General features: G+C 37.2%; 1 protein-coding gene across 2 annotated transcripts in view; it reads left to right on the top strand.

Moving 5' to 3' along the window:
* The window catches only part of VMP1 (vacuole membrane protein 1), a 125,271-nt gene that overhangs the window by 93,648 nt on the left and 6,435 nt on the right, over positions 1-25,188 (top strand). For both annotated transcript variants that reach the window (XM_019803877.2, XM_002923315.4), the window contains 2 exons: positions 2,343-2,459; positions 8,945-9,006. In XM_019803877.2, the coding sequence (XP_019659436.1) occupies positions 2,343-2,459; positions 8,945-9,006 (179 nt within the window). The remainder of the gene's footprint in view (positions 1-2,342; positions 2,460-8,944; positions 9,007-25,188) is intronic.

Here is a 25,188-nt window from a genome sequence, read left to right as displayed (position 1 = left end):
GTTATTCATCAGCTTGGATTCAGTCACTGAGTGTTTGGAATAAAGAGATAAAAGATACTCCCTTTCCTCAAGGATCCTGAAGTCTAGTGAGGGAGACTGTTGAAATACAAGGCTAAGTAGGAAGTGCTGTGGAAGTCAGCGGAATGGGATTAAGCTAAAAGGCCTAATGGATAATAATGTCCTTACTTCAGAGGCTAAGTGAAGGAGCATGGGAGCCACATTGCCTGAGTTGAAATCCTGCTCTGCTGCTGAAATCCTGCTAGCCTGAATAAATTGTCAAACCTGTCTGTCTCACTTTTCTGTAAAGTGAGTGTAATGATATCATATAGCATTGTTTTGGGATTAAGTTAATTGACAATGTAGAACCTTTAGAAAAGTACTTGATAAGTCAAAGCATTCAAGAAAAATTAGCTTTCATTATTCCTGGGGAAAACATGGAGTGTCTTTAATTTCTTAAAACAAAAAATAGTATTTGGCACTCATCTATCCCTGTGTCCTCACTGCTGAAAATCCACTTTCTATACTAGTCAGTCTTCTTCATATTTGACTAGTAATAGTCAGTATTGAACATAAATTGATAGATCAGTTTGGCCTTCTAGGAACTTTTTTCTAGAATTTTTTTTTTAAAGATTTTATTTATTTATTTGACAGAGAGACAGCCAGTGAGAGAGGGAACACAGGCAGGGGGAGTGGGAGAGGAAGAAGCAGGCTCCCAGCAGAGGACCCTGATGTGGGGCTCGATCCCAGGACTCCGGGATCACGCCCTGAGCCGAAGGCAGAGGCTTAACAACTGAGCCACCCAGGCGCCCCTAGAAAATTTTTGATACTTAAAGTGTTGAAAGCATATATACTTCATTTAAGTTTATTAATTATTTTGTTGTTAACATTCAAACTAAGATAAATAAGACTCCTAGTTGAGGGAAACTTTCAAAGCTATTTAGTAGTTCTTTTAATCCGAGTCTTCCTTTCTGTGTATTTAGTCAGGAGTTGAAAAAAAAAAAGAATAAATAACATGCACATGAAACAATAAATTCACTGATTATGCTCTTCTGAGGGTATACAGCATACACTGAGGTATCCAACATGTTCAGCAAATTCTAATTTTTAATGTACTCTGCTTTACATATCTTATATACTTTAATTTCTATTTCAGCATGAAGTAGAGCCTGATAATAAAGGAAAACAATTAAAATTGTAATCCATGGAGTTATGAAGGTCACATGAGAAAATATAAGAAATGATTGATGTAAAGCTATGCAATTGGTATTGTTATTAACATGATTGTAAGACAGATGAAATTGCATAAAACATTTGAATGTGGATGAGAAAAACAAAACTGAGTTATTGAATCCAAGTGTTAGGAACAAAAGAATATTTGAATTCTAATTTAGTCATGGAATTGTTTTTAAAAGAACATATGTGACAAATATCTCTTAAACAACTAGGCTTTTCTTTGAAAGTTCAGAAATGAAATTATATAAATTCATTGGCTTCTGAATGGTTCTGCCAACTGCCACAAGGACAGAGTGCTTCTATGGGAGAAAAATGGATGAAGTGCTCAAAAACAGTTTGTGGTTTCTTTGCATTTTTACATGAAATTGTCTTTCAGCATTCTTGAAATGTGGGAATGTTTGGAAAAGGTATTTGTTGTGAATCACTTCTTTGTCTGGGACTGAGTATTCAAAACATCTGAATCTATGTGCTCATATTTCCACACTTGATTTTCTATTTAAAATATGTTACACAGCCCCACAGCCTTGGGCTGTCATACAAATGATGAGGTTTGTATGTGCAAAATACAAATTATGAATTTTTTTATGTTGAGGGATAAAAGCACATCTTCATAAATGTATTTGTGATTTTTATAAGAATGTTTGCTGTATATATGTGAGTACCTTCTAGATAATATTCTTATTTCAGGTTGAAAGAACCCTAGTAACTACTGAAATAATCTTAAGGCTTTTCTTCGTTTATACCTCACCTTAGACACAGCTACCAAATGGCAAAGTATGTGATGAATGGTATTAAATTCCTGCAAGTCCACTGGTTTTATCCAGTTCTAATGTGATTAAAAAAAAAAAAGTATATGGGGTGTTAGCTATAAGTAATACAGGCAAAAGGACAGCTGGGTTTGCTTTCAGCAGCAGCCTGAAATGAATATGAGATCCATCTTACAGAAACATTAGAATACTTGCCTAACCTTCTGAACAGCCTAGTGATCAGGGAAGCTATTCCTGTCTTTGAAATGAAAGCAAGGCTTAAAGCATGATTCCACATACCTGTAAGTGATAAAATGAAACTGTTCCTTAGATTATATATTTTAACTTTTTTTTTCTTAATAGATTCCAAATCCTCTATTTGATCTGGCTGGAATAACATGTGGACACTTTCTTGTACCTTTTTGGACTTTCTTTGGTGCAACTCTGATTGGAAAAGCAATAATTAAAATGCATATCCAGGTAATTATACCCTCTGATTCACTGCCTAATGATGATGAGCCCATTAAAAGGCATTAAAGCTTAATTCCTTTGCTCATTCCAATATGAATTGTTAATATTTGGGTTCTGCTTCTTTTGGTTGGTATCTTACTTAGATATTTAACCATGGAAAGTCATATTTGGAGGTTAGTGAATTTGGTGCAGGTTTTCCCTGTCCCTATTGGAAAATTGTGCCCCTTTAAGACTTTTCTCCTTGTTTTCTTTCTTTCCTTCTTTTTCCTTCCTCCTTTCCTGACTTCCTTTATTTCACTTTTTGCCTTGTGAAACTGTTCATCCAAGACTATTATCAAGCAAAAATAGTGTTCCTGTATAGGAAAATGCACATCATTTTCACATACGTAGTCCAAAAATGTCATATTTTTACTGACCATGAGCTGAGAGAAGATGGCCTTTCACTAATTCTACTTTTCTTTCATACCCCCCAATAATACTTCCTCTCAAGGCACCGATGTCCTTTACAGAAAACCAGCCAGATGTTAGTGTGGGAGAGAATGGGGAAGAAAGGGGTCTCTGAAGAGGCGAAGAGCTGTGGGTTGTGGTTAGAGAAGTGAGAATCTGCTATTGTTCAATGCCAGTCTTAACAAAAGCCCTAGGATAGAGGTACGTATATATATGAATAGAGGAGAGAAAATGAAGGGAAATGAATATGTGCTTCTAGAACTGTGATACGAATTGTTTCCTTTCAAAAGGGCAAATCTCACTAGAAGAAAACAAAATTAACCTGAAAAGAATTTCTTAACCAGTGAGGTTTGCAACACAGAGACATTCACCAAAGAAAAGGCAAGAGCAGTGAGTAATGTCTGTGCCCTGGTATGATTCCTTCAAAATTAAAAGCACCTTTGTCCCAAGTTTCTTCTTAACACTCCTCTACCTTCAGTTCTTAGAAGAATGGGACAGGAAAACTTCAGCTGCTTTTACCTGCCCAGTTTCTAATGTTAGATTTTGGCATTTAGGATAAGTTTAGAGCCTGTCCTCTACTCCCCTGCCATGATAATCACTCACTATTCCAAGGACATTCCTCCTTCAAGGAATGTATTTTCTCTCACTTATGTTAAGTATATTGTTCAATGAAATGAGTTTTTTCATATTGGAAGTTACTTTGGTAAATATTACAATACCATATTAGAATTTTTCAAATAATAAAATTGGTGAGTAATAAATTATTTTGCCGTGTATCAGAAGATAATTTTTGCTTTGATCTTTTCAATTCTTTCTGGCGAAGAAGGAAGCTATCATTTTGCTTTTTAAAAATTAATAATTGTCCCTTGAAAGTATTAATACCTAAGAAACAATAACAGATTATTTTAATTCCCTTTATAATAGCAACTTCTCTGGGAATCCATAAGCTTTATGCACCCAGCTTTGTGTAGTAACTTTCTATGTAAATTATAGTAAAATTTATTATGCTAAGAGTATTCTGTAGTGATAGGGCATGGAACTTCTGCACAGATCTTCCGTTACAGAGTATTAAAGATAGTATATTTTTTAAACATTCTCAGTTTTTTCAAGTTATAATAATGCTTAATTTTTTTATATGGTACTTCACACTTTAAAGCACTTAGTGTTTATGAGCTGATTTTATTATAATCCTCAGATAGACAAATGACTACTCCCATTTTATAATTGTGAAACTTAGGGGTTAATAAGTAAAGTAACAGCTGGAATTTGAACCCATGTCTTTTGGCTTCAAGTTCAGTGTTCTTTCCATTCTTTTGCATTGCCTTCTAAACTATAAATTATTTATGTGATTAAGGAAACTGAATTGTTTAAAGCCTGCTATTTATCAGGACCTGTGCCAGGTAGTGTACATTGGTCATCTCAGAACAATCCCGTGAGATAGTTATTATCCATATTTCATACATAGGAGAACTGCGTGTTAGAGAAGATAAAAATACATGCCTAAAGCCGTGGAATTCAAACCAAACTATAAATTCAAAGTTATACCCTGTATGTGTGTGGAAGGAAAAAAAGAAAGCCAAAATCTTTCTGTTTCTGAAAGCAGAGAATCTGAATTCCTTCACTAAACTGAGACTGTGGGATATGTTTGCTGTGTTCCATTGTACCATGGAGACATACTTTCTAAAGGCATGTCACTTGATGTACATCCAGATGTAGCTCAGGGTGACAAACATTTCTCATTCTTTGGGTAAGCAATAGTAGTGCATAATATAAATGTTTTAACTATTTCTGAAGTTCAGAGGGAAACCACATACAGATTTTTCTGTAATCTTTTTTTTTTTAAGATTTTATGTATTGATTTGACAGAGACAGCCAGCGAAAGAGGGAACACAAGCAGGGGTAGTGGGAGAGGAAGAAGCAGGCTCTTAGCGGAGAAGCCTGATGTGGGGGTCGATCCCAGAACGCTGGGATCATGCCCTGAGCCAAAGGCAGACACTTAACAACTGCGCCACCCAGGCGCCCCAGATTTTTCTGTAATCTAATAGCAGACCCATCTTCTGTTTCTTTTCTTTTTTTCTTCAGCCTAAACAGCCAAAAATATTATTTTTATTGATATCTTGCTATTTGTTAAACTTTCCCTAAAAATTTCAAATTAGCCCACCTAATACTATTACATTGGGATTTCCAAAGTCAATATATTTATACTCAATACTTCACATACCCTATAACTTACTTACCGTGTATGTTGTTTATTGCCTCTTTACCTTTCTACCACAGACACATACACAGAAATATGAGTTCCATGAAGGTAGAGAATTTTGTCTTTGACTCACTGAGGTATGCTAGTGCCTAGAATATCATCTGACATGTAGTAGACATTCAGTAAATTTTTTTTTAAGATTTGATTAAGTGATATGTACACCCAATATGGGGCTCGAACTCACAACCCTGAGATCAAGAGTTGCATGCTCTACCAACTGAACCAGCCGGGTGCCCCACTCAGTAAATTTGTTTTTTGTTTTTTGGGTTTTTTTTTAAGATTTTATTTATTTGTTAGAGAGAGCAAGTGTGAGCACAGGAAGGGGGAGAGGGAGAGAGAGACAGAGAGAGACTCTCAAGCAGACTTTGTGCTGAGTGCGGGGCCCCACACAGGGCTCGATCCCACAACCCTGAGATCACGACCCGAGCCAAAACCAAGAGTCAGATGCTCAACTGACTGAGCCACCCAAGCACTCCACCCTACTCAGTAAATTTTTAATAAATGAATTTAAGATTTTTCGTTCCATTGAGGGACCTTCTTTTATAGATAGTTTCTTCTTTGTTCATTTTGGCACTGTTAGTTCCCTGCACCCATATCTTTTTTTTTTTTTTTTCCCTACTCAACCCTTTCCTCTGGCACACATGGTTGAGTGGGCTGTTTGGCGGTCAGTGCTTTTTGTTTATTTGGTAGAATCCCCACTCAGACCTCTAGCCCGAATGAGATGAGACATATGTTCTTAAATATCTGACACATTTAATGTCTTGCCCAGCACAGTGAATTTTCAAGCTGTTACATATAAAAAGAAAGTCTTGTTTTGTTTTCAAGCAATGGAATTATGCAATTATCTGGGCATTGGCTTATTTTCAATGTTAGGAAATAATGGTAGGGAAAACTCATGGTGGTGAAATCACTGAGAGGCAAAACTATTAGCTCTAATTCTTAGTGAAAGATTTATAGCTCCAATAACTGGCTTTTATGGAAACTAGAAGGACCCCTATATATTAATGCTTTTCTCCCTAAATGATCTGTAATAATTATCCTGTTAGTTTCATAATCTTCATACACCATTTGTATAACACTTTATGAAATCATCATCCATCTTGTAACTGTTTTTGACATGTGCTTGCTTTTTTCATGAGATAGGTACTATCTTTTTAAAATTAATAGATACATAAACGGGGACACCTGAGTGGCTTAGTCAGTTGAGCATCTGACTCGTGGCTCAGGTCATGACTTCAGGGTCATAGGATTGAGCCCCGTGTCAGGCTCCACACTCAGCACAGAGTCTGCTTGTCCGTCTCCTTCTGTTCTTCCCCCAGCTCTCTCTGTAAAATAAATAAAAAGCTTTTTAAAAAATAGATACATAAACACCAAAAAGGACTGTGAACTTTTTTTTTTTTCATCTTACTTCATTACACATATCCAGCTGTGCAGCTGCCAGTGTCTCTGTTAACACTAGGACATTTCTTAAGAAAATGTCATTGCCTTATTAGTCTTCTATCTGAAATAATATGCTTTAGTCTAACTTAGCTACTTCCCTGAGATTCATAATGGGTTGGATAACAAGAAGTCTATTGTTATTTATTTTTCTTCCCTCCCTTTTGGTTTCATAGGCTAAAGTTATTATTTGACAAACAATAACAAAAATGTAAGCAGTCATCATCAGGAATTTCGAGAGAGAGTCTTGAATTACTCATATTTAATAAGAGAATTATTATCAGTCCTTTAGAGCTAAACTTTATTTTTATTTTTTTTTTTTTTTAAAGATTTTTTTTTTTATTTGTTGGACAGAGATAGAGACAGCCAGCGAGAGAGGGAACACAAGCAGGGGGAGTGGGAGAGGAAGAAGCAGGCTCATAGCAGAGGAGCCTGATGTGGGGCTCGATCCCGGAACGCCAGGATCACGCCCTGAGCTGAAGGCAGACGCTTAACCGCTGTGCCACCCAGGCGCCCCTAGAGCTAAACTTTAATATCACCTTCTTGAATCTCTAATTAATCATACTTATATGATCTTTCCTTTTTCTGAACTTGTATAATACATTTTTACTACTAATGTCATATATAGTTTATATATATCTAATACTTTTAGCATTTATATACATACAACATATATATACAACTATCCTTCTATGTATAGAAAAAATTTTTTAAAGATTTTATTTATTGGGGTGCCTGGGTGGCACAGTCGTTAAGCGTCTGCCTTCGGCTCAGAGCGTGATCCCAGCGTTCTGGGATCGACCCCCACATCAGGTTCCTCTGCTAGGAGCCTGCTTCTTCCTCTCCCACTCCCCCTTCCTGTGTTCTCTGTCTCACTGGCTGTCTGTCTCTGTCAAATCAATAAATAAAATCTTTAAAAAAAAAAAGATTTTATTTACTGATTTGACAGAGAGAGAGTGAGCACAAGTAGGGGAGCAGCAGGCAGAGGGAAAGGGAGAAGCAGACTCCCCGTCCAAGAGGGAGCCCCACATGGGGCTCGATTCCAGGACCGGATCATGACCTGAGCCAAAGGCAGACAGTTAACGACTGAGCCACCCAGGTGCCCCTAGAAAAATTTTTAAATTTCTTCAGGACACAGGGCAGCTGGGTGGCTCGGTCGGTTAAGCATTTGCCTTCCTCTTGGGTCATGATCTCGGGGTCCTGGGACCGAGCCCCGGGTGTCAGGCTCCCTGCTTAGCAGGGAGTCTGCTTGTCCCTCTCCCTCTGCCCCCAACCCCACTCATGCTCTCTCTCTCGTTCTCCTCTCTCTCAAATAAATAAATAAAATCTTTTTTAAAAATAAATTAAATAAATAAATTTATTTATTTATTTATTTATTTATTTCTTCAGGGCAGGGTTCCTGGGTGGCTCAGTTGTTTGAGCATCTGCTTTGGCTCTGGTCATGGTCTCAGGGTCCTGGGATGGGGCCCTGCATAGGGCTCCGTACTCAGTGGGGAGTCTGTTTCTCCCTCTTCCTCTGCCCCTCCTCCCCACTCCTGGCTCTCTCACTCAAATAAATAAATAAATAAAATCTTTTTAGAAAAATGCTTCAGGACATTGAAGAAGTGTCCTTCCCATTTCACGTTCCCTGTAAATCCATAAAAATGCCTTATGTTATGTATTATTTTGAACATTTATTTAATTGAGTTGAGGATATTTGCTACCTGTTAGCACTAAAGGCATCTTTACTTGTAAGGTAAGGTGTCATCATCTTTAATAAATGGAGAGTACCTCAGTAACACCAAATTGAAAATGACCCAAGTCTGATAAAGATTCTCAATAACCTGTTGATGTTTTTGCTTGTACAGTAAGTCTAAAAGTCCAAGATCACTCAGGGTCTAAGAATGAAACTTTAATGCTATAAACTTTCTATAAAGGATGTACAGGCTTTTCAGGATCCTCTGGATTAGATGTAGCCCAGACCAATGTCTTCAGGCTGATCAGCTTTAATTTCAGTAGTGGAGACTATATGGGAACCCATAACTTCAGTTTATAGACTCCGTTATAAGATACATAGTAAATGGGGAATGTCCACCCAGCCTTGGGTTTCATGACTCACGCTTTTCCCTCAGACATGGTCGTGTATCCTGTAAGACTAGAGCTGTGCTTAAGGAAACATCTTTACAATACAAAGTAGGTAGCATTTGCTAGGCAAGTAGTGTTTTTGTTTTGTTTTTTTAAAAGAATTTTAAAAATTGTGATTGGGGCAGCACCTTGCCTCTTTAGACTCTTATCAGAATTATTATGAATTTATATTGAGGTTTTTCTCTGATAACAGAAGCACTTATTTTAACTGGTATTTTCTTTACAGAAAATCTTCGTTATAATAACATTCAGCAAACACATAGTGGAGCAGATGGTGGCTTTCATTGGGTGAGTAATTCTTTGTGGATTAAGATTAATGTCATCACTATTAGAATAGAAAAAAATGTATAAAAGATTTTATTGGGACAGAATTTTTCTAATACCTTTTTATTTTTTGAGAAGGAAAAATCTTTTGCCCTGTTATTAAATTGAAGACTTTCTTGCCCTACAGCAGGGAAAGATGAAGTTCAGATAATCCTTATTTAATTTTAGATTTTTAATTAAATTTTAATTTTAAAGTCATATAATTCTCGATTTAAAAAAAGCTTTGGAGTTTGAGACTGTTGCTTCTCCAAAGAAGCAAGAAATTCTCTTTATATAAAAGACATGTGTGTATTATTACAGTTTCATGGTGCTTTAGTACAGTGCTATGATTTTTAGCCAAAATTGGATGCCAGATGCACAGTTGCATTTAATTTAAATATAAATCTTACATAAAATATTGATATTTCATTAAATAAGGTATGATAAGATGGTATAATATTACAAAATATGTCAGTTATGAACCTATTACTTCACTAGAGAAAAATCAGGCCATTTTAAAAGGCTAGACTTTCCAAAGCTTTTATTTTTGTGTTTATAGAAATGAGTAAGATTAATTTTAACTTATGCTTCAAATGGTAATGTCACAAATTTGTGAAGTTGACTTTGATAAAACAGTAAAGAAAGATTGTTGAGTTAATCAAATTAATTAGCAACTAGAATGGGTATAATGTCAGATAATGAAACTTTAATGTATTTTTTTAATTCAGTGTTTACAGGTGAGAGGCTTTCTTTTCATTTAATAGTTTAACTTCCTCAGGGCGCCTGGCTGTCTCAGTCCTTAGAGCATGAAACTCTTGATCTTGGAGGTGTGAGCTCAAGCCCCATATTGGGTGTAGGGATTACTTAAAAATAAAATCTTAAAAAAAAAATAAAATAAAAATTTAACTGCCCGGTGGTAGAAGGTACCCTTTATGTAGTTTTAGCATAAATCTTTATCTTAAAAGCCATTTATAAGACAAAAACACTTATAAGAATTTTTGCTATTTTAAAAAATAGCCCTTTGGAAGTGAGTTCACGACTATTAGTCTTTATTATTTTTATTTATTTATTTGAGAGAGAGAGCATTAGCGAGAGAGCACAAGCAGGGGGAGCAGCAGAGGGAGAGGGGGAAGCAGACTTTCCACCAAGCAGGGAGCCTGACGGGGGGGCTCAGTTTCAAAATCTTGAGATCAAGAGTTGCGTGCTGTACAGACTGAGCCACCCAGGTGCCCCTAGTTTTATTATTCTTTTTTTTTTTTTTTAAGATTTTATTTATTTAATCGACAGAGATTGAGACAGCCAGCGAGAGAGGGAACACAAGCAGGGGGAGTGGGAGAGGAAGAAGCAGGCTCACAGCAGGGGAGCCTGATGTGGGGCTCGATCCCATAACGCCGGGATCACGCCCTGAGCCGAAGGCAGATGCTTAACCGCTGTGCCACCCAGGCGCCCCTCTAGTTTTATTATTCTTTAAACTATACAGTATATATTTATTCTCTTCTATATATGGTATGTTTTATAATAAAATAGTATTTATTATTTTCTATTATGGTTTTAATGTAATAATAGAGGAAAACATATTCTTAAGAATATACTCAGTGGGGCCAGTTATTGATTTTATTACTTCCTAAGCTTCTGATTATAAACGTGGATTATAGCTTGTCTATTAAAATTTAACTACTCCAGTTTTTTGTTCTTTGGATCCTTACAAATAAATTGGTTTACAGGTCACCATACATCACATTCAGAAAGAAAGAAAGATTCTTATCCCTTATTTTTTAAATATAAAGAAGACATTTCATCTGTTTTTAGAGTTATTATTCCATCTGTAGAATTCCAACCCTAGAGCTGACCACTACACAAACCCACAAGTTACAGGGTGACTGTGGGTATAGCACTGTACATTCTTCCCTTCTCCTGTTCCTATGCTGAACATTTATAAAAGGAAGTTTTTCAGGGTGCCTTCTGGCTCAGTCGGTTGGGCATCCCACTCTTGGTTTTAGCTCAGGTCATAATCTCGTGGGCCATGGGATGGAGCCTCCCCACGACTCCATGCTCAGCGGGGAGTCGCTTGGGGAGTCTATCCCTCTGCCCCCCCCCACTTGCGTTTGTGCTCGCTTGCGCTCTCTCTCCCTCTCAGTATGTAAAATAAATTAATCTTTTTTAAAAAGGGGGGGGCTAAGCTTTTCAGCAATTTATACATACTCACCACTACTACCTTCTGTGTCCCCAGCCTTTGGAGTTTCTAAATAGTTAAATTAGGTAACTATCTATCTTATCTACCCACATCAAGTTACATTCTCTTCCAATCTGTTCTCCATACTCCAGTCAGTAACCTTTTAAAAATATTAATCTGAACATGTCACCACCACTGTCCTTACCCCCAGCTCCTCATCTTCTTGAAACCCTTTACTTGTTTTTTCCTTCATTCTTAAGATAAAGCTAGAACTCCTGAAAGTGGTTTAGAGAGTCTTGTATGAATGTATCCCCTGTAATTTTCTTCTTGAGTCTCCCATCAGTGGTCGTTACTTGCTTTTGGTTTTTCCTTTGCCTGGTTTTGGGTTTCTCCTTCTCTCTCTCTCTCTCTTTTTTTTTTTTTTTTTTTTAAGATTTTTATTTATTTGAGAGAGAGAGCATGAGCGGGGGCGGGGGGGGGGGTAGAGGGAGCTGGAGAAGCAGACTCCCTGCTGAGCAGCCCTATGCTGGGCTCCATCCCAGGACCCTGAGATCATGACCTGAGCCAAAGGCAGACGCTTAACCAGCTGAGCCACTCAAGTGCCCCTAGTTCAGGGTTTCTTAACCTTTGCACTTTTGACATTTTAGGCCAGCTAATTCTTTGTTATGGGGGACTATCCTGTGCATTGTAAAATATTTAACTGCATCCTGTCCTCTTACCCACTAGATGCTAGTAGTATCTCCCAGCCATGACAATCACAAATGTCTGCAGACATTACCAAATGTCCTAATGCACATATACCTCCATTACCACCACCAACCCCACTGAGAACCATTGGCCTAAATAATATCATTTATTCGTTCGTTCGTTCATTCATTCATTCATTCATTCTAAGTAGGTTCCATGTCTAACAAGGAACCCAATGCAGGGTTTGAACTCATGATCCTGAGATCAAGGGTCATGAGTTCAAGCCCTGAGCTGAGATCAAGAGTTGGACGCTTAACCGACTGAGCCACCCAGGCACCCTTAGATAACATCCTTTAGATTTCAACTATTACATTAACAAAGTGCCCTCCCTGACTAAATCAGATATCCTCTTTTCTAGGGATGTCTGTTCACAACAGCATGTACTACATGCACTGACAGTTGTGTTTTTACATTTACATTTGAGGGTATATGATTATTATCTTTCTACCACTAACCTGTAAGCTTCTTTCTGGGAAAGGCCATGCCTAGTTCTGTTCACTGTTGTGTCTGTAGCACCTGGCATCTTGATTGACATTAGCAGGTGCTTGATAAATATCTAGTGGATATAATAAACGCATGGTGTCCAAATAAAGATCTGGCTAATAAAAATTAGCATATCGTTTCATAGCCCAGAATCTTCTGTTTCCCCAGCCTTTGGAGTTTCTCAAAAGTTATATTACCTATCTACAGTAAATAGAAATAAAAGAGTTTTTATAATCTTAGGCCAACAAATTAAAGTTAGAATTTCTCACAGTTTTCAAAAACAGTAGTTTCTTCCCTTTGTTATCTCATGTAGCACAGCCTTTCAAAAAAATCTGGTGATTCTTTCTTCTTTTTTTTTTAAGATTTTATTTTTAAGTAATCTCTATACCCAACATCGGACTTGAGCTCAGCAACCCCCAGATGAAGAGTTGCATGCTCCCCCAACTAAACCAGCCAGGTGCCCCAGTGATTCTTCCTTCTTCTTCTTCTTTTTTTATCTTAAAGATTTTATTTATTTATTTGAGAGAGCATAAGCGAGGGTAGGGGCAGGGGAAGAAGCAGACTTCCCACTGAGCAGGGAGCCTGATGCAGGGCTCAATCCTAGGACCCTGGGATCATGACCTGAGCTGAAGGCAGACGCTCAACCAACTGAGCCGCCCAGGTGCCCCTGATTTTTCCTTCTTAAAGGTGGTTTTGCATAAGGTTATCCTGAGATATTCAAGACCTGCTAGAATCCAATTTTTATTGAATTAAAAGCGTGGTATCATATTTTTTAAATTGTTTTCAGGAGATAGATACTGGAATGTCCTGATATCCTCATCTTTTCCCCAGTGCTGTCTATAGGGATTACCTCATCAATTTCTTTTCTCGACAGTGTATTAAACAGTATAAATAATCAGACTTAGCAGATGGTTATAATTCTTTATTACCAGACGCCAATGGGTATATTTTCCATATTTGTCAGGATTAACATTATCTTTTAATCAGATTCTCCAGTTGAGCTTGACATGATTTCTTTTCCTACATTTTGAAGTAGGAAATGCTCTTAAATACAAGCGTTCAAATGATAATTAATTGACTCACTAACCTTAGACTGAAAATTAAGTTATACAAGGAGAATGAATTTTTAGTAGACATAAATTTATTATTACATATCATAATAAATAGTTTAGCAATTTATTTCAGAAAAAAGAATAGTTGACTCCCTAGACCCATTGTTGAGTTGAACTGAAAATAATGCCTATAGCTTGCTATAATAACATTATCCTTTGATTGTTAATTGTCTCTTTACAATATTAAACTGTAAATTGTTTAGCAGTTGATCAAACTAAACTAGTAAAGTTTGGAATACAGCCTTTTGAAGGATATTTAAAACTATGTACTCACAATTAAGGGAGTGGTGAATTGCCATTATAGGGGAAAAAATCAAAAGACAAGATGAAAAAAAGTCAGCAACAATTGAAATTTAAAATGATGAGATACTAAGAAAAGGAAGAACAAAAAATGAACCCCAATAATAAAGGAGACCTAGGGAGTGGAATATGAAGAGTACACAGTTTTTGAACAAAACAAATTGAGATTTGAATATGAACTCTGCCCCAGAGTTCTGCATTTCTTCTATTTGCTCTGCATTTCTTCTATTTGCTCTTTTTTCAAACAATACGTTTCTTTCTTTCTTTCTTTTTTTTAAGATACATTTATTTATTTAACGAGAGAGAGCAAGCATCGGTGGGGGGGTTGGGGGGGGGAAGAGGTAGAGGGAGAGAAAGAATCCCAAGCCAACTCCCACTCAGGGCTCGATCCCACAATCCCCAGATCCTGACCTGAGCCGAAATCAGGAGTTGGATGTTTAACCTACTGAGCCACCCACGTGCCCCTCAGACAATGTTTCTTTGAGTAGCATTTCTTCTCCAGTTCAGGAAGCCACTGACAACCTTTCCAACTTCCAACCAAATGGGAAATGTCCTGTATCAAAATATTTTACAGTTTAGTTGAAACATACTCATATCAGTCGTTTAACATTCCAAGGCATGTGGATTTTAAAATGCCTTCCATCTCAGTGTTTTGTTGCCTGTGTTTTCATCTTATTTTTCAGTTTCTGTTGACTGGATAAAAAGGTAGACTCCTAAGTGACTATTTTGTGTACTCTCAGGGAGGATTGAGGGAAAGCCTAAATCCTGGCCTTGAACCAGGAAGAAGTTTTTCATCAAAGATTGTACAAATAATTCTTGAGGATACTATTTTTTTAATTAATTAATTTATTTAAGTAATCTGTGCACCCAGTGTGGGGCTTGAACTCATGACCCCAAGACCAAGAATCACAAACTCTTCTGACTGAGCTAGCCAGGAGCCTCAAGGATAATACTTTTTGAACATAGGGAGCACTTTACATACAGTTATTGTTACTATTTACTTGTAATTGTAACCCTATATGGTGGATATTTTTCCCTCTTGTTGATAAGGAAAAGGGCTCCGAGTGGTTATAAATAACTCATTTATGTAATTTCTACTTTAGTTTTTTGTTGTTGGTTTGTTTTTTGTTTTTTGTTTTTTTTCATTAAAAGGGTATCATACAGGGCTCCTGAGTGGCTCAGTCGGTTCCAAGTGCCTGCCTTCGGCACAGGTCATGATCCCAGGGTTCTAGGATTGAGTCCTGCATTGGGCTCTTTGCTCAGCAAAGAACCTGCTTCTCCCTCTGCCTGCCACTCCCCGCTATTTGCGTGTTCTCTCTCTCTGACAAATAAATACTTTATTTAAAAAAGGGGGGGTATCACACTATATGTAGTCATTTCAGACGTTTCATTTATTATATTGCTAATATTATTGTGTGTTGCTGAATATTATTCATTTTGGCTGCTACATATTATTCCATTGGGTAATTATCCACTTCTCATTGATGAACATTTGGAATGTTTCCATGTTTTTACTGTTTTGATCATTGCTTCATGGGCTTTTTTTTTTTTTAAAGATTTTGTTTATTTATTTGAGAGAGAGAGGACTTGCGCGCAAGAGAGAGCATGAGCAGCAGGGGAGAGGGGCAGAGAGAGAGGGAGAAGCAGAGTCCCCCCTGAGCAGGGAGGCCGACACGAGACTCGATCCCAGTTCCCTGGGATCATGACCTGAGCTGAAGGCAGACGCTTAACTGACTAAGGCACCCAGCCGCCCCATTCATGGGCATTTCTTAGTGCAGGATAGGTGAGCACATAGTAAAGAGACTAAGAGTATGATGAAGGGAACAACACAAGAGGGAATAGCGAATAAAAGAGAGATTGGACATAAGCAAGATAACCCTCAGTTTTGATAATTTTGATAAGATCACTTAATTTTGTGTAGGACCAAATTTAGGCAAAATCTCACCATGGGTATGCCTGTGGCCTGCCAGGCCAAGGTGCTTACCACCATTACCCCACCCCCAACAGTGAGTTAGTGTTGACTATTACATCTCTGGTGGTGTGGTTTACTATTAATTTTACCGAGGTATGACTGCTGTACTGATGACTGAAGGAAATACTCCTTTCCAAAGGGCTTCTAGTCTTAATGTAAGTAGGGAGTGGCCCAGCTAAATATGATACCCTAAGTATACCCTTGATCTTTGGTATTTTTAGTACAGTATGTCATTCTATGACAATCCTAAGGCCCCAGAGAGGATATAAGCCATACCTTCAAAATTTACTGTAATTTTATGAGTAAATATTTCCTCAACTAGAAATAGTAATCAGTAGGGGCGCCTGGGTGGCACAGCGGTTAAGCGTCTGCCTTCGGCTCAGGGCGTGATCCTGGCGTTATGGGATCGAGCCCCACATCAGGCTCTTCCTCTATGAGCCTGCTTCTTCCTCTCCCACTCCCCCTGCTTGTGTTCCCTCTCTCCCTGGCTGTCTCTATCTGTCGAATAAATAAATAAAATCTTAAAAAAAAAAAAAAAGAAATAGTAATCAGTAGATTTATTTCTTGGACAGTTCTGGAAAGTTTGCTAGTGTCATTAGGTTTAGGGAAAGGTATCTCTGTTATCTTTTCCTAAATCGAAGTGTTTGTCTAGTTATATATGGAAATCTGAACAGATGTAATGAATCAGTTTTATATTCTGAGATGTTAGAATACAGATAATAGCCTTGAGTAAAAGCCTTTTGGTTTATGGTATGTTTGGCAAGGGGACAGAGGAAAGGTTCTGCAAAAAAGATTAGACATATAACAGAGTTTTTCACTATTTGAGATCTTAGGTTGAAATAAGTCAAGGGAACGAACCAAAGAGAGAACTTCAGAACTTCAAAGACATTACATTTGTTTCAGTCTTTTTTTTTTTTAAATAAGATTTAAAATTAATTTTTATTTAATTTTAGACTTTCTCCAATGAGAGAGACCTGGACGTATTTCTTGAAGAGCATGACCAAGCCTAACATTAAAATTGTGATTAAAATGACATGTTCCAGTATTCTCACCAACTAGAGGATGAGAATTCCCAGAAAATAACATTAAGCATATGACTCGTAACAAACCATATGCAGAACATTGGCTCATTGTCAGGTTGCCAGGGTCTTATTGGAAGACAAAGTCCCCAGTTTTACCACACAGGAAAGTTTCCATAACTCAATCATTGAACTTGGGGGAGGGGGTTGGCTGGAGCAGGGACTTTTTACCAGATACAGAATGTTCCATGCTCTTTGCTGTCTCCTATTTCTGAGTTAACTTGGTGTTTGACCTCAGAGTTGGACTTGCCTGTGGCTAGAGAGATCATTTTAACCAGTGAGTAATTAAGGTCTTGAATCTTAACTATGTTTCTTGTTCCTTACTCTATAACAAGTGGTTGGAATAAGCTATGTTGGCCTGGACTTTTTCTTCTACAGAAAGAAAATCTATTCTTTCATTTTAAAAAATATAAAATGGTTAATGTAGTTGATTCTCTTTGACGTTGATCACTATAAAATAATCAGAAGTAGTTACGGAAGTGTAGAATACAAGTATTTGTATTAACTGAAAAAGGGATACATTAAGTTTTAGCACCCCAGCTGCTGAGACTCAGTTGTGTACACTGTAACTTACACTGCAATTCAGGTGGAAAACTTCCTTTTCATGCCCTTTTCCTGTAATTTGTTATCTTCTCTTTCTATATTTTTGTTAAAGATATTGGGAGGCAACATAGCTAAAGGATAAAGCAGGAACTCTGAAGTTAGACTGTATGAGAAATTGTCATTGTATTAGGAAGTTACTATTGACCGTAATTAGAACATTTGTGTATAATGATGAAAACTAAAACTGAATTATATTGTATTACATAGAATTGTTGGTTTTGGAAAAGGCAGGTCAGGGTCATGCCTGACATATTTTAAGTGTTTTGTAAATATTTGTTGATTAGATGAATTCATTCATTATTAGGAGAGACCTGTATATTTTTAGGCTGAGGGAAAGACTCTAGTAAAGGACTAGAGATGGAAAATAGAAATGAAAAAAGGGAAGGATGTGGGTTGGAAATTAACATTTAGTAAGAACCTGCTGTGCCAGATGCTTTACATACATTTTTATTGAATATGCGTAACAAAACCTGTAAGGTGCTGATACTGTGTAGATGGGGAAACTGAAACACACAAGTTAAATTCATAGAAATGCAAGAGATGGAGATAGGATCCAAGAGATAAGATCTTAAAAGCCTTTGTGGATTGATTATTTTCTTAACCACTTCTTCCTTCAAACTGAAGTAAAGATTCCAAAATCTTTTGAAGTAGAAAAGAGGAATTGAGGGAGTCCTATAGAAAGCAGTGAGGTAATCTACTTGAAGTTGTAGATTTGGACAAGAGCGCTAGTTTCAAATGCCTACTGCGTGAATTTGATAAGGAGTCAGCAGAAATTCTTTCTGTTCGCTCCTTGTTCACAAGTGTATTCACCTTGTACAGCTGTAACTAGTTACTGCAGGTGTTACTTTGAGGGAGAAACCTACTAGCCTTTGTACTGTAGGTTTAAATGCATTTTTTTTCTCTCATCACCCTTCTAGATTAAGTTCATTAAGGACAGAGATGGTGACTTTTTTCTTAGTTATATACTGCATTTAGTGATTTTCTGCCTAATATTGGAATAGGTATATTGTTCTGAGATAAGATTGAATTCCAATCAGTACTGTCATTTTTTTATCCACTCACCATCATGCCACTTTGAATGACTAAAGGTCAGTAAGTTTTTATGCCATTTTACCTTCAATTCTACAAACTCTTCTTTATTCTTGACCTTGGGTCTATAGTTCCCTGTTGCTGATTTCATCCTTAGAACTCAGTGGGTCGGGGCGCCTGGGTGGCTCAGTCAGTTAAGTGTCTGCCTTAGGCTCAGGTCATGATCGCAGGGTCCTGGAATTGAGTCCCCCATGTCAGGCTTCCTGCTCTCAGGGAGCCTACTTCTCCCTCTCCTCCCTGCTCATTCCCTCTCTCTCTCTCTGTCTCTCAAATAAGTAAATAAAATCTTTAAAAAAAAAAAACAAAACTCAGTGGGTCTTCAAGCCAGCCACAGATTTGTCACTGTACAAAGCTGCCACCAGTTTGCCATTTTCTAGAACTGAAATCCGTTATTTTTTACAGGGTTTTGATTTGGCAGCCAATCACTTTTACTTGGTGCTTATAGACCACTCCTTTAGCTTTGGCTTCATTCATTAACATAAATGCCTGCTTGGCTCCTACCGCTCAAATCTATTTTCTGATTTGAGGTTTTGTTTTCAAAAATGCCCCTTTAATGATCACATAATTCAAAGAGTAGCTACTAATTATTATAAAAGATTTTACCTCCATTCTGGCTCTGATAGACAACAGCTCTGAATGTTCAAAATCAAGGGCAAGTGCCAGTTCTCTTTTTGAAAGATGCCTGTGATGGAAGTATGATGTGAGCCAGTAGCAACAATACACCTGATGTTTCTGGATAGAGCAATGGTCTTCCTTCTACCCAGCCGCTAAGAAACCAATGGTGTCATGTGTTTATAATACCACAGAGCACACAATGGACTAACTTGAGTACAAAAGAGGTTTCAGTCATTTGAAAGGGACACAGATGTGAGTGAAATTCAAGATGTTTTAATTCCAAATCCTGAGGTTGAATCACAATGAATTTTAGTGCCAGAGATTATCAACCCAAACTTTTATATTTGAGAAAGCCCTAGATTTTTTAGTGTAGTGCATAACTTTCATTTTGACTTTTTTTTTTTTTTAAGATTTTATTTATTTATTTGACGGAGAGAGAGACAGCCAGCGAGAGAGGGAACACAAGCAGGGAGAGTGGGAGAGGAAGAAGCAGGCTCATAGCGGAGGAGCCTGATGTGGGGCTCAATCCCATAACGCCGGGATCATGCCCTGAGCCAAAGGCAGACGCTTAACGACTGCGCCACCCAGGCGCCCCTCATTTTGACTTTATGTTGGGGTGCTCTTCCAAGATCCTAAGATATAAAGGAATTTGGTTTGGGTGGGCTACCACATTTCAGATCCAAAAGCAAGTAGAATACATCAGTTAACAATTTTTTCTTGTAATATTAGCCTCAAAGATTCAGATTCTCCATTCAATTATGTGGGAAAATTAATAACCCTTTCATTCCAGTCATACAGAATTATGGGATCCCATTTTTACTAGGTTAACTATAAGTTGATTTGCAGTTAGTGCCGGTTCATTTACTTGTCATATTCCTGGGTTAATTAGGTATCAATTTGTTTCTTTCTTTTTTTCTTTCTAATCGCTGAGGATTGAAAGGCTATAAATATTAATTGAAGTCAGCATGATGGCCTTTGGCTTCTTCAGAAAGATTGCGTGATAAACTACATTCCCCCTTTCTCCCTTCTCCAGAGCAGTCTACCTTATGAGGAAAGACAGTTTCATTTGGAGGGCAATCTATCATTGTTGAATCAGGCCTGGAGTCTGAGATCCATTCTGAGTCACTATGAATAGAGCTCTAGTATTGGTTGGGCCCCAGGGAAACTGGTGGTTAAATACTGTGAGAATCTTTATCAGACAGGAAATGACAACTCATTAAAATACTAACCGTTAAGCCTGTTTAGATCACTGCGTGGGGTGGGGGCGGGGGTGGGGGCGGACGACTTAACTCTGTAGTGTTTGACTAAAATGTGCACATTTCTGGAAACAGAAAATTATTTATAAGACTGTTATCAAGAAAGGGAATTGCTGGGGCGCCTGGTTGGCTTAGTCAGTAGAGCGTGCGACTCTTAATCTTGGAGTCATAAGTTCAAGCCCCATGTTGAGAGTAGAGTTTACTTGAAAAAAAAAAAAGTTAAAAACAACAAAAAATTAAGAAAGGGAATTGCTAGTCCCGTTTTCTTACTGAACTTCCGCCATGTTGTCATTGCCTCCTATGTACAGAGGACAATATCAGCATGTAAAGGGAGAGTGGGGTGGGAGGGGCTTTTATCTTATCCCTGAATATATATATATCCTACTAGTACCTTCACTGTAAAATTCAGTCTCTTCAGCAGAAGAATCTGTTGGCTTGAGTCTACAAGAGACCATTTTCCTTTTAATAATAGGACTCTCTACTCCTATCCTCCTGGGCCAAATCTCAGTTGATAGAAGAATTCTCTGGAGTCAGAGGATAAATCTGATTTATTGATTTACATGCAGTGATCTTCACTCAATCAAGAAAATTCTGAAATCTCTGATATTCATTTGAAATATAATTATGTTCTAAGTGAGAGCACAGGGTTTCAGTCTTGACTGAAGGAATTTGGTTTGGCTCAATCTCTCTTGAGGTTTGGCTATCTAGATTCTAAAAGTCCTTCTTTATAAATGACCATTAGAAGTCTGAGCAAAAAAGAGAGATCCAGTCTGCATCTTTGTAGAAACAGCTTTTTTTCTCTCTGATATCTTACCTAACAGTCCTGCATTGAATTGGTCTGCTAACTCTACCTTTTGGGAATAAGGTATAATATTTATACCCCTTGAAGTTTAGCCTCATGGTCTACACCAGCGGTCTCCACCATCAGAATGGGACTAAAATAATAGAACTTCCTTTTTTTTTTAAGAACTTTTATTTATATTTATTTTCATCTTTGTTATTTTCTTTTTTTGTGTATTTTAGGTATATAACATTATGGTAGCACATACATACACAATTTATATGACTTTACACATAAGGAGAATATAGTTTACGACCATCAGTCTGATTGGCACTCCCTCAGGCCAAATGACAGAAAATCATACCTCATGGAGTACAAAAGTAGACTAGGGGAACAGTGGGAGTTCCACAATACAAAAGCAGTTCACAGTGGGTCTTTTGCAATATATTGTGTTATTAATTATTAATCAGATTTATAGTTCCTACTTTTAACTAAACTAACCCTAACAAAACACACAAGTGGCTTTAAAAGTTTCCTGTAAAGAAACAGAAGGAAGATAGTAGTAATAGTGCAGTCACAAGAGACAGTAAAAAAGTTGCAGCATTGACATTTCACCTGTTCTAGTACATGTCTATAGAAGTCAGCCAACAAATTTAGAAATTATTACTTTTTTTTTTAAAGATTTTATTTATTTATTCGACAGAGATAAGAGACAGCCAGCGAGAGAGGGAACACAAGCAGGGGGAGTGGGAGAGGAAGAAGCAGGCTCATAGCAGAGGAGCCTGATGTGGGGCTCGATCCCAGAACACCGGGATCACGCCCTGAGCCGAAGGCAGACGCCCAACCGCTGTGCCACCCAGGCGCCCCTAGAAATTATTACTTTTAACCAAGGACAAGTATGTAATATGCCTTGAAGTATTCACTAATGATAGCACAGAAGCCATCATACTTAGTAAGACATTTAAAATTAAGAATTTTTAAATTTTATCTTTATTTTATCCTTTTTAACTTGTATTTGTGCATTTTACCATTTGCATAAGTAATATATACATATATCAGAAATGTTTACAGACTATTGATCTAAGCTCCTCTGGCCTTAAAAGCCACTTTTTATGCTATCAAAAAGTACTGGGCATGGGGCGCCTGGGTGGCTCAGTCTATTAAGCACCTGCCTTAGGCTCAGGTCATGATCCCAGGGTCCTGGGCTCTCTGCTCAGTGGGGAGCCTGCTTCTCCCTCTGTCACCCTCTCCCCACTCATGCTTACGCTCACTGTCTCTCTCCCTCAAATAAATAAATAAATAGAATCTTTTTTTTAAAAAAGTACTGGGCATCATTAGTTTACTTCAAAAAATCTCTATCATGCTTCTGAATTATAACAACACTAGAATTGGTTAAACCTTATATTTTCCTTTCTTTAATACTACCCTTGACCTGAATTTTATTCTAAAAACATTTTTGTCCCATTTATAAGCTTTCAGAGGTTTGACTAATCACCCCCTGAGAATGTTATTTAGATACTATAATTAATCATCAGAGGGATGTTAAATCAGCCTCAAAGTACAGTACAACCAGTGAAACAAAGGTTAAAAAAAAAAAAAGCCCTTGTGCCTATAATTTTTTCTAAGAAAGATAAAGGCTTATTACCCCGTAGCCTTACTAAGAACTGATGTCAGACAGTATGTTTTCAGGAAAACCAGGGTAACTTACATGATCACATTAATGCTAAGATTTACCTCAAAAAAGTGGTTAAGAAAGGAGCAGAGCCTATATTAAATAAAACATTTACTTTATTCATACCCATTTAGTTCCCTTAGGCATTTTAACTGTTTAAGCTTTATATAAGGCAGCTCTGTGTAAGTAGGGCTAAACAACAAGACACATCAATTTTTTTTTTAAGTTTATGTTATTTCTGTTATTGAGCACTGTGCCCAGGTTTTATGGTGGCACATAGTAACAACAACAACAAATACACTGGGCTGGAAAAATCCAAACAGAATCATGAACAGGAAAATTTCAGGTTTTCTAATAATAAGTCTTAGTTTGATGACTATCTCTATAATGGAGAGGAGATTGAAAGTAAATCAAAAGGTGTGTTTTTTGTATCTGTTGAACCAACTTGTTTGAGAGTTACACAATTTGAAAAGAGTCCCTTGAAAACAGGAGTAATAATGGAAGGGATGTGAGCCCAGGAACACCAACAAAATGAAAATTTAAGCATTATGAAAAATAATCACACCACCCACTCTCTATGCAACCACTGCCAGTTGTGATGCTTCCTCTGGAAGATTTTCTGGCTTTTGTGCGTACAAAGAATAATGGAGACCTTTATTTATAATGAGTCAATATGGGGAGAGTTTAAAATACAGATTTCTTATCCAGATAAATGGGTTTCAGAAGCAAAGTCACATATGTATTAAAAGCTACAGAAAAATAATAGGTTTTGTTTGCATATTGGTTATGGCCCTTGACAGAATTTTACAAAGAAGTTTGTCTTGTTTCTGTTTTAACACCTACTAAGATATGTAAGCCTGACAAAATACTGTTCCCATGAAACCACTTTCAGGCTTCAGGTGGGTTTGGACTTATATAGGTATTTTTCCTCCCCTCATTTGTTTGCATTTTCTGAGGTTTTTTTTTTTTTTTTTCTTCCATTCTTAACATCAATAACAAAAATTTTAAAAATTGCCATTAGAATAATTTGTTGAAATTTGTTTTTTAATGAGTTCTATTATCTGAAACTTATTTGTGTATGCCAAAAAAATAAATATCAAGATAATTACTATCCACAAGCTTTTTCTACCCACCATGTTGAAGTTCTGCAGCAAGGAAAAGCAGATGAGATCAATTTTGTTTTTTTGTTTTTTTCTTTTTTTTGAGTTTTTCTTAAGGCTTTCTTGCTTAGAGAAAGTAGTTGTTGACAAGGCTAATTTAGATATATTTAAGGCCAACAGTTAACTGAAAAGTAGTTTTGTGTGTGTTTGTTCTCCTCCAACTTTATTTTCTTCTGTATCACAAAACTGTAGTACTTTTAATCAGCACCTAATGGCATATGGAGGACCCATTCAGCTACAGGCTGAGATGAGTCCTTGGCCATATGCACAGGGTACTCTGAATTTAATGGCTTTCAGAGAATGGCACTGAAGCTATTCCCTAAACCAACTGTAAAAAACCACTGAACTGGAATGCAAGTTATTCTTCCCACCCCCATATATGTACCTTAAATTAATCTTAAATGTCAGAATGGACTCTTCTGTCGGCTGCTTGAAAATAACTTGAGGGATGAGGTCATAGGCTGGTTATTATTGTTTGCCTTAAATGCACGTAAAGAGTGACAGATATGGGGCGCCTGGGTGGCGCAGCGGTTAAGCGTCTGCCTTCGGCTCAGGGCATGATCCCGGCGTTATGGGATCGAGCCCCACATCAGGCTCTTCCTCTATGAGCCTGCTTCTTCCTCTCCCATTCCCCCTGCTTGTGTTCCCTCTCTCACTGGCTGTCTCTATCTCTGTCGAATAAAGAAATTAAAAAATCTTAAAAAAAAAAAAAAAAAAGAGTGACAGATATAATTGCAATTTTTATGTAGTCCATTACTAATATAGCTTTAGGGTTAATTAAGGAAACTCTTAATGTTAAAGTGTGCTTTGTATAAGCTGAGGCAACTGTGGCCTAAACCATTGTTTATAGAGATAGAGCAATGAAAATAAAACTAAAGTTTTGGTGAATATACAAAGATTAAGAGGATCTGACAAATAATTAGTTATGTAATACTTAATACCTATATGTTAATTTTTTCAGATTTATTCAGATCATGTGGCATTTGTTCATGATAGTTTTGGTTAATAAACTGCAATAAAAACTTTCAACTTTTCTGTTTTCAACTATTTTCCTCGTCTCTTATGAGAAACTCCATAGAGACATCTCCCACTCCACAAAAAAATGTAAAAAGCTGTAACACTCTA

The sequence above is a fragment of the Ailuropoda melanoleuca genome, chromosome 13 (assembly GCF_002007445.2).
Source record: "Ailuropoda melanoleuca isolate Jingjing chromosome 13, ASM200744v2, whole genome shotgun sequence".
NCBI classification, from domain to species: Eukaryota; Metazoa; Chordata; class Mammalia; order Carnivora; family Ursidae; genus Ailuropoda; species Ailuropoda melanoleuca.
Note: the sequence above shows the minus strand (reverse complement) of the source record. Positions and strands in the feature narration are given on the sequence as shown.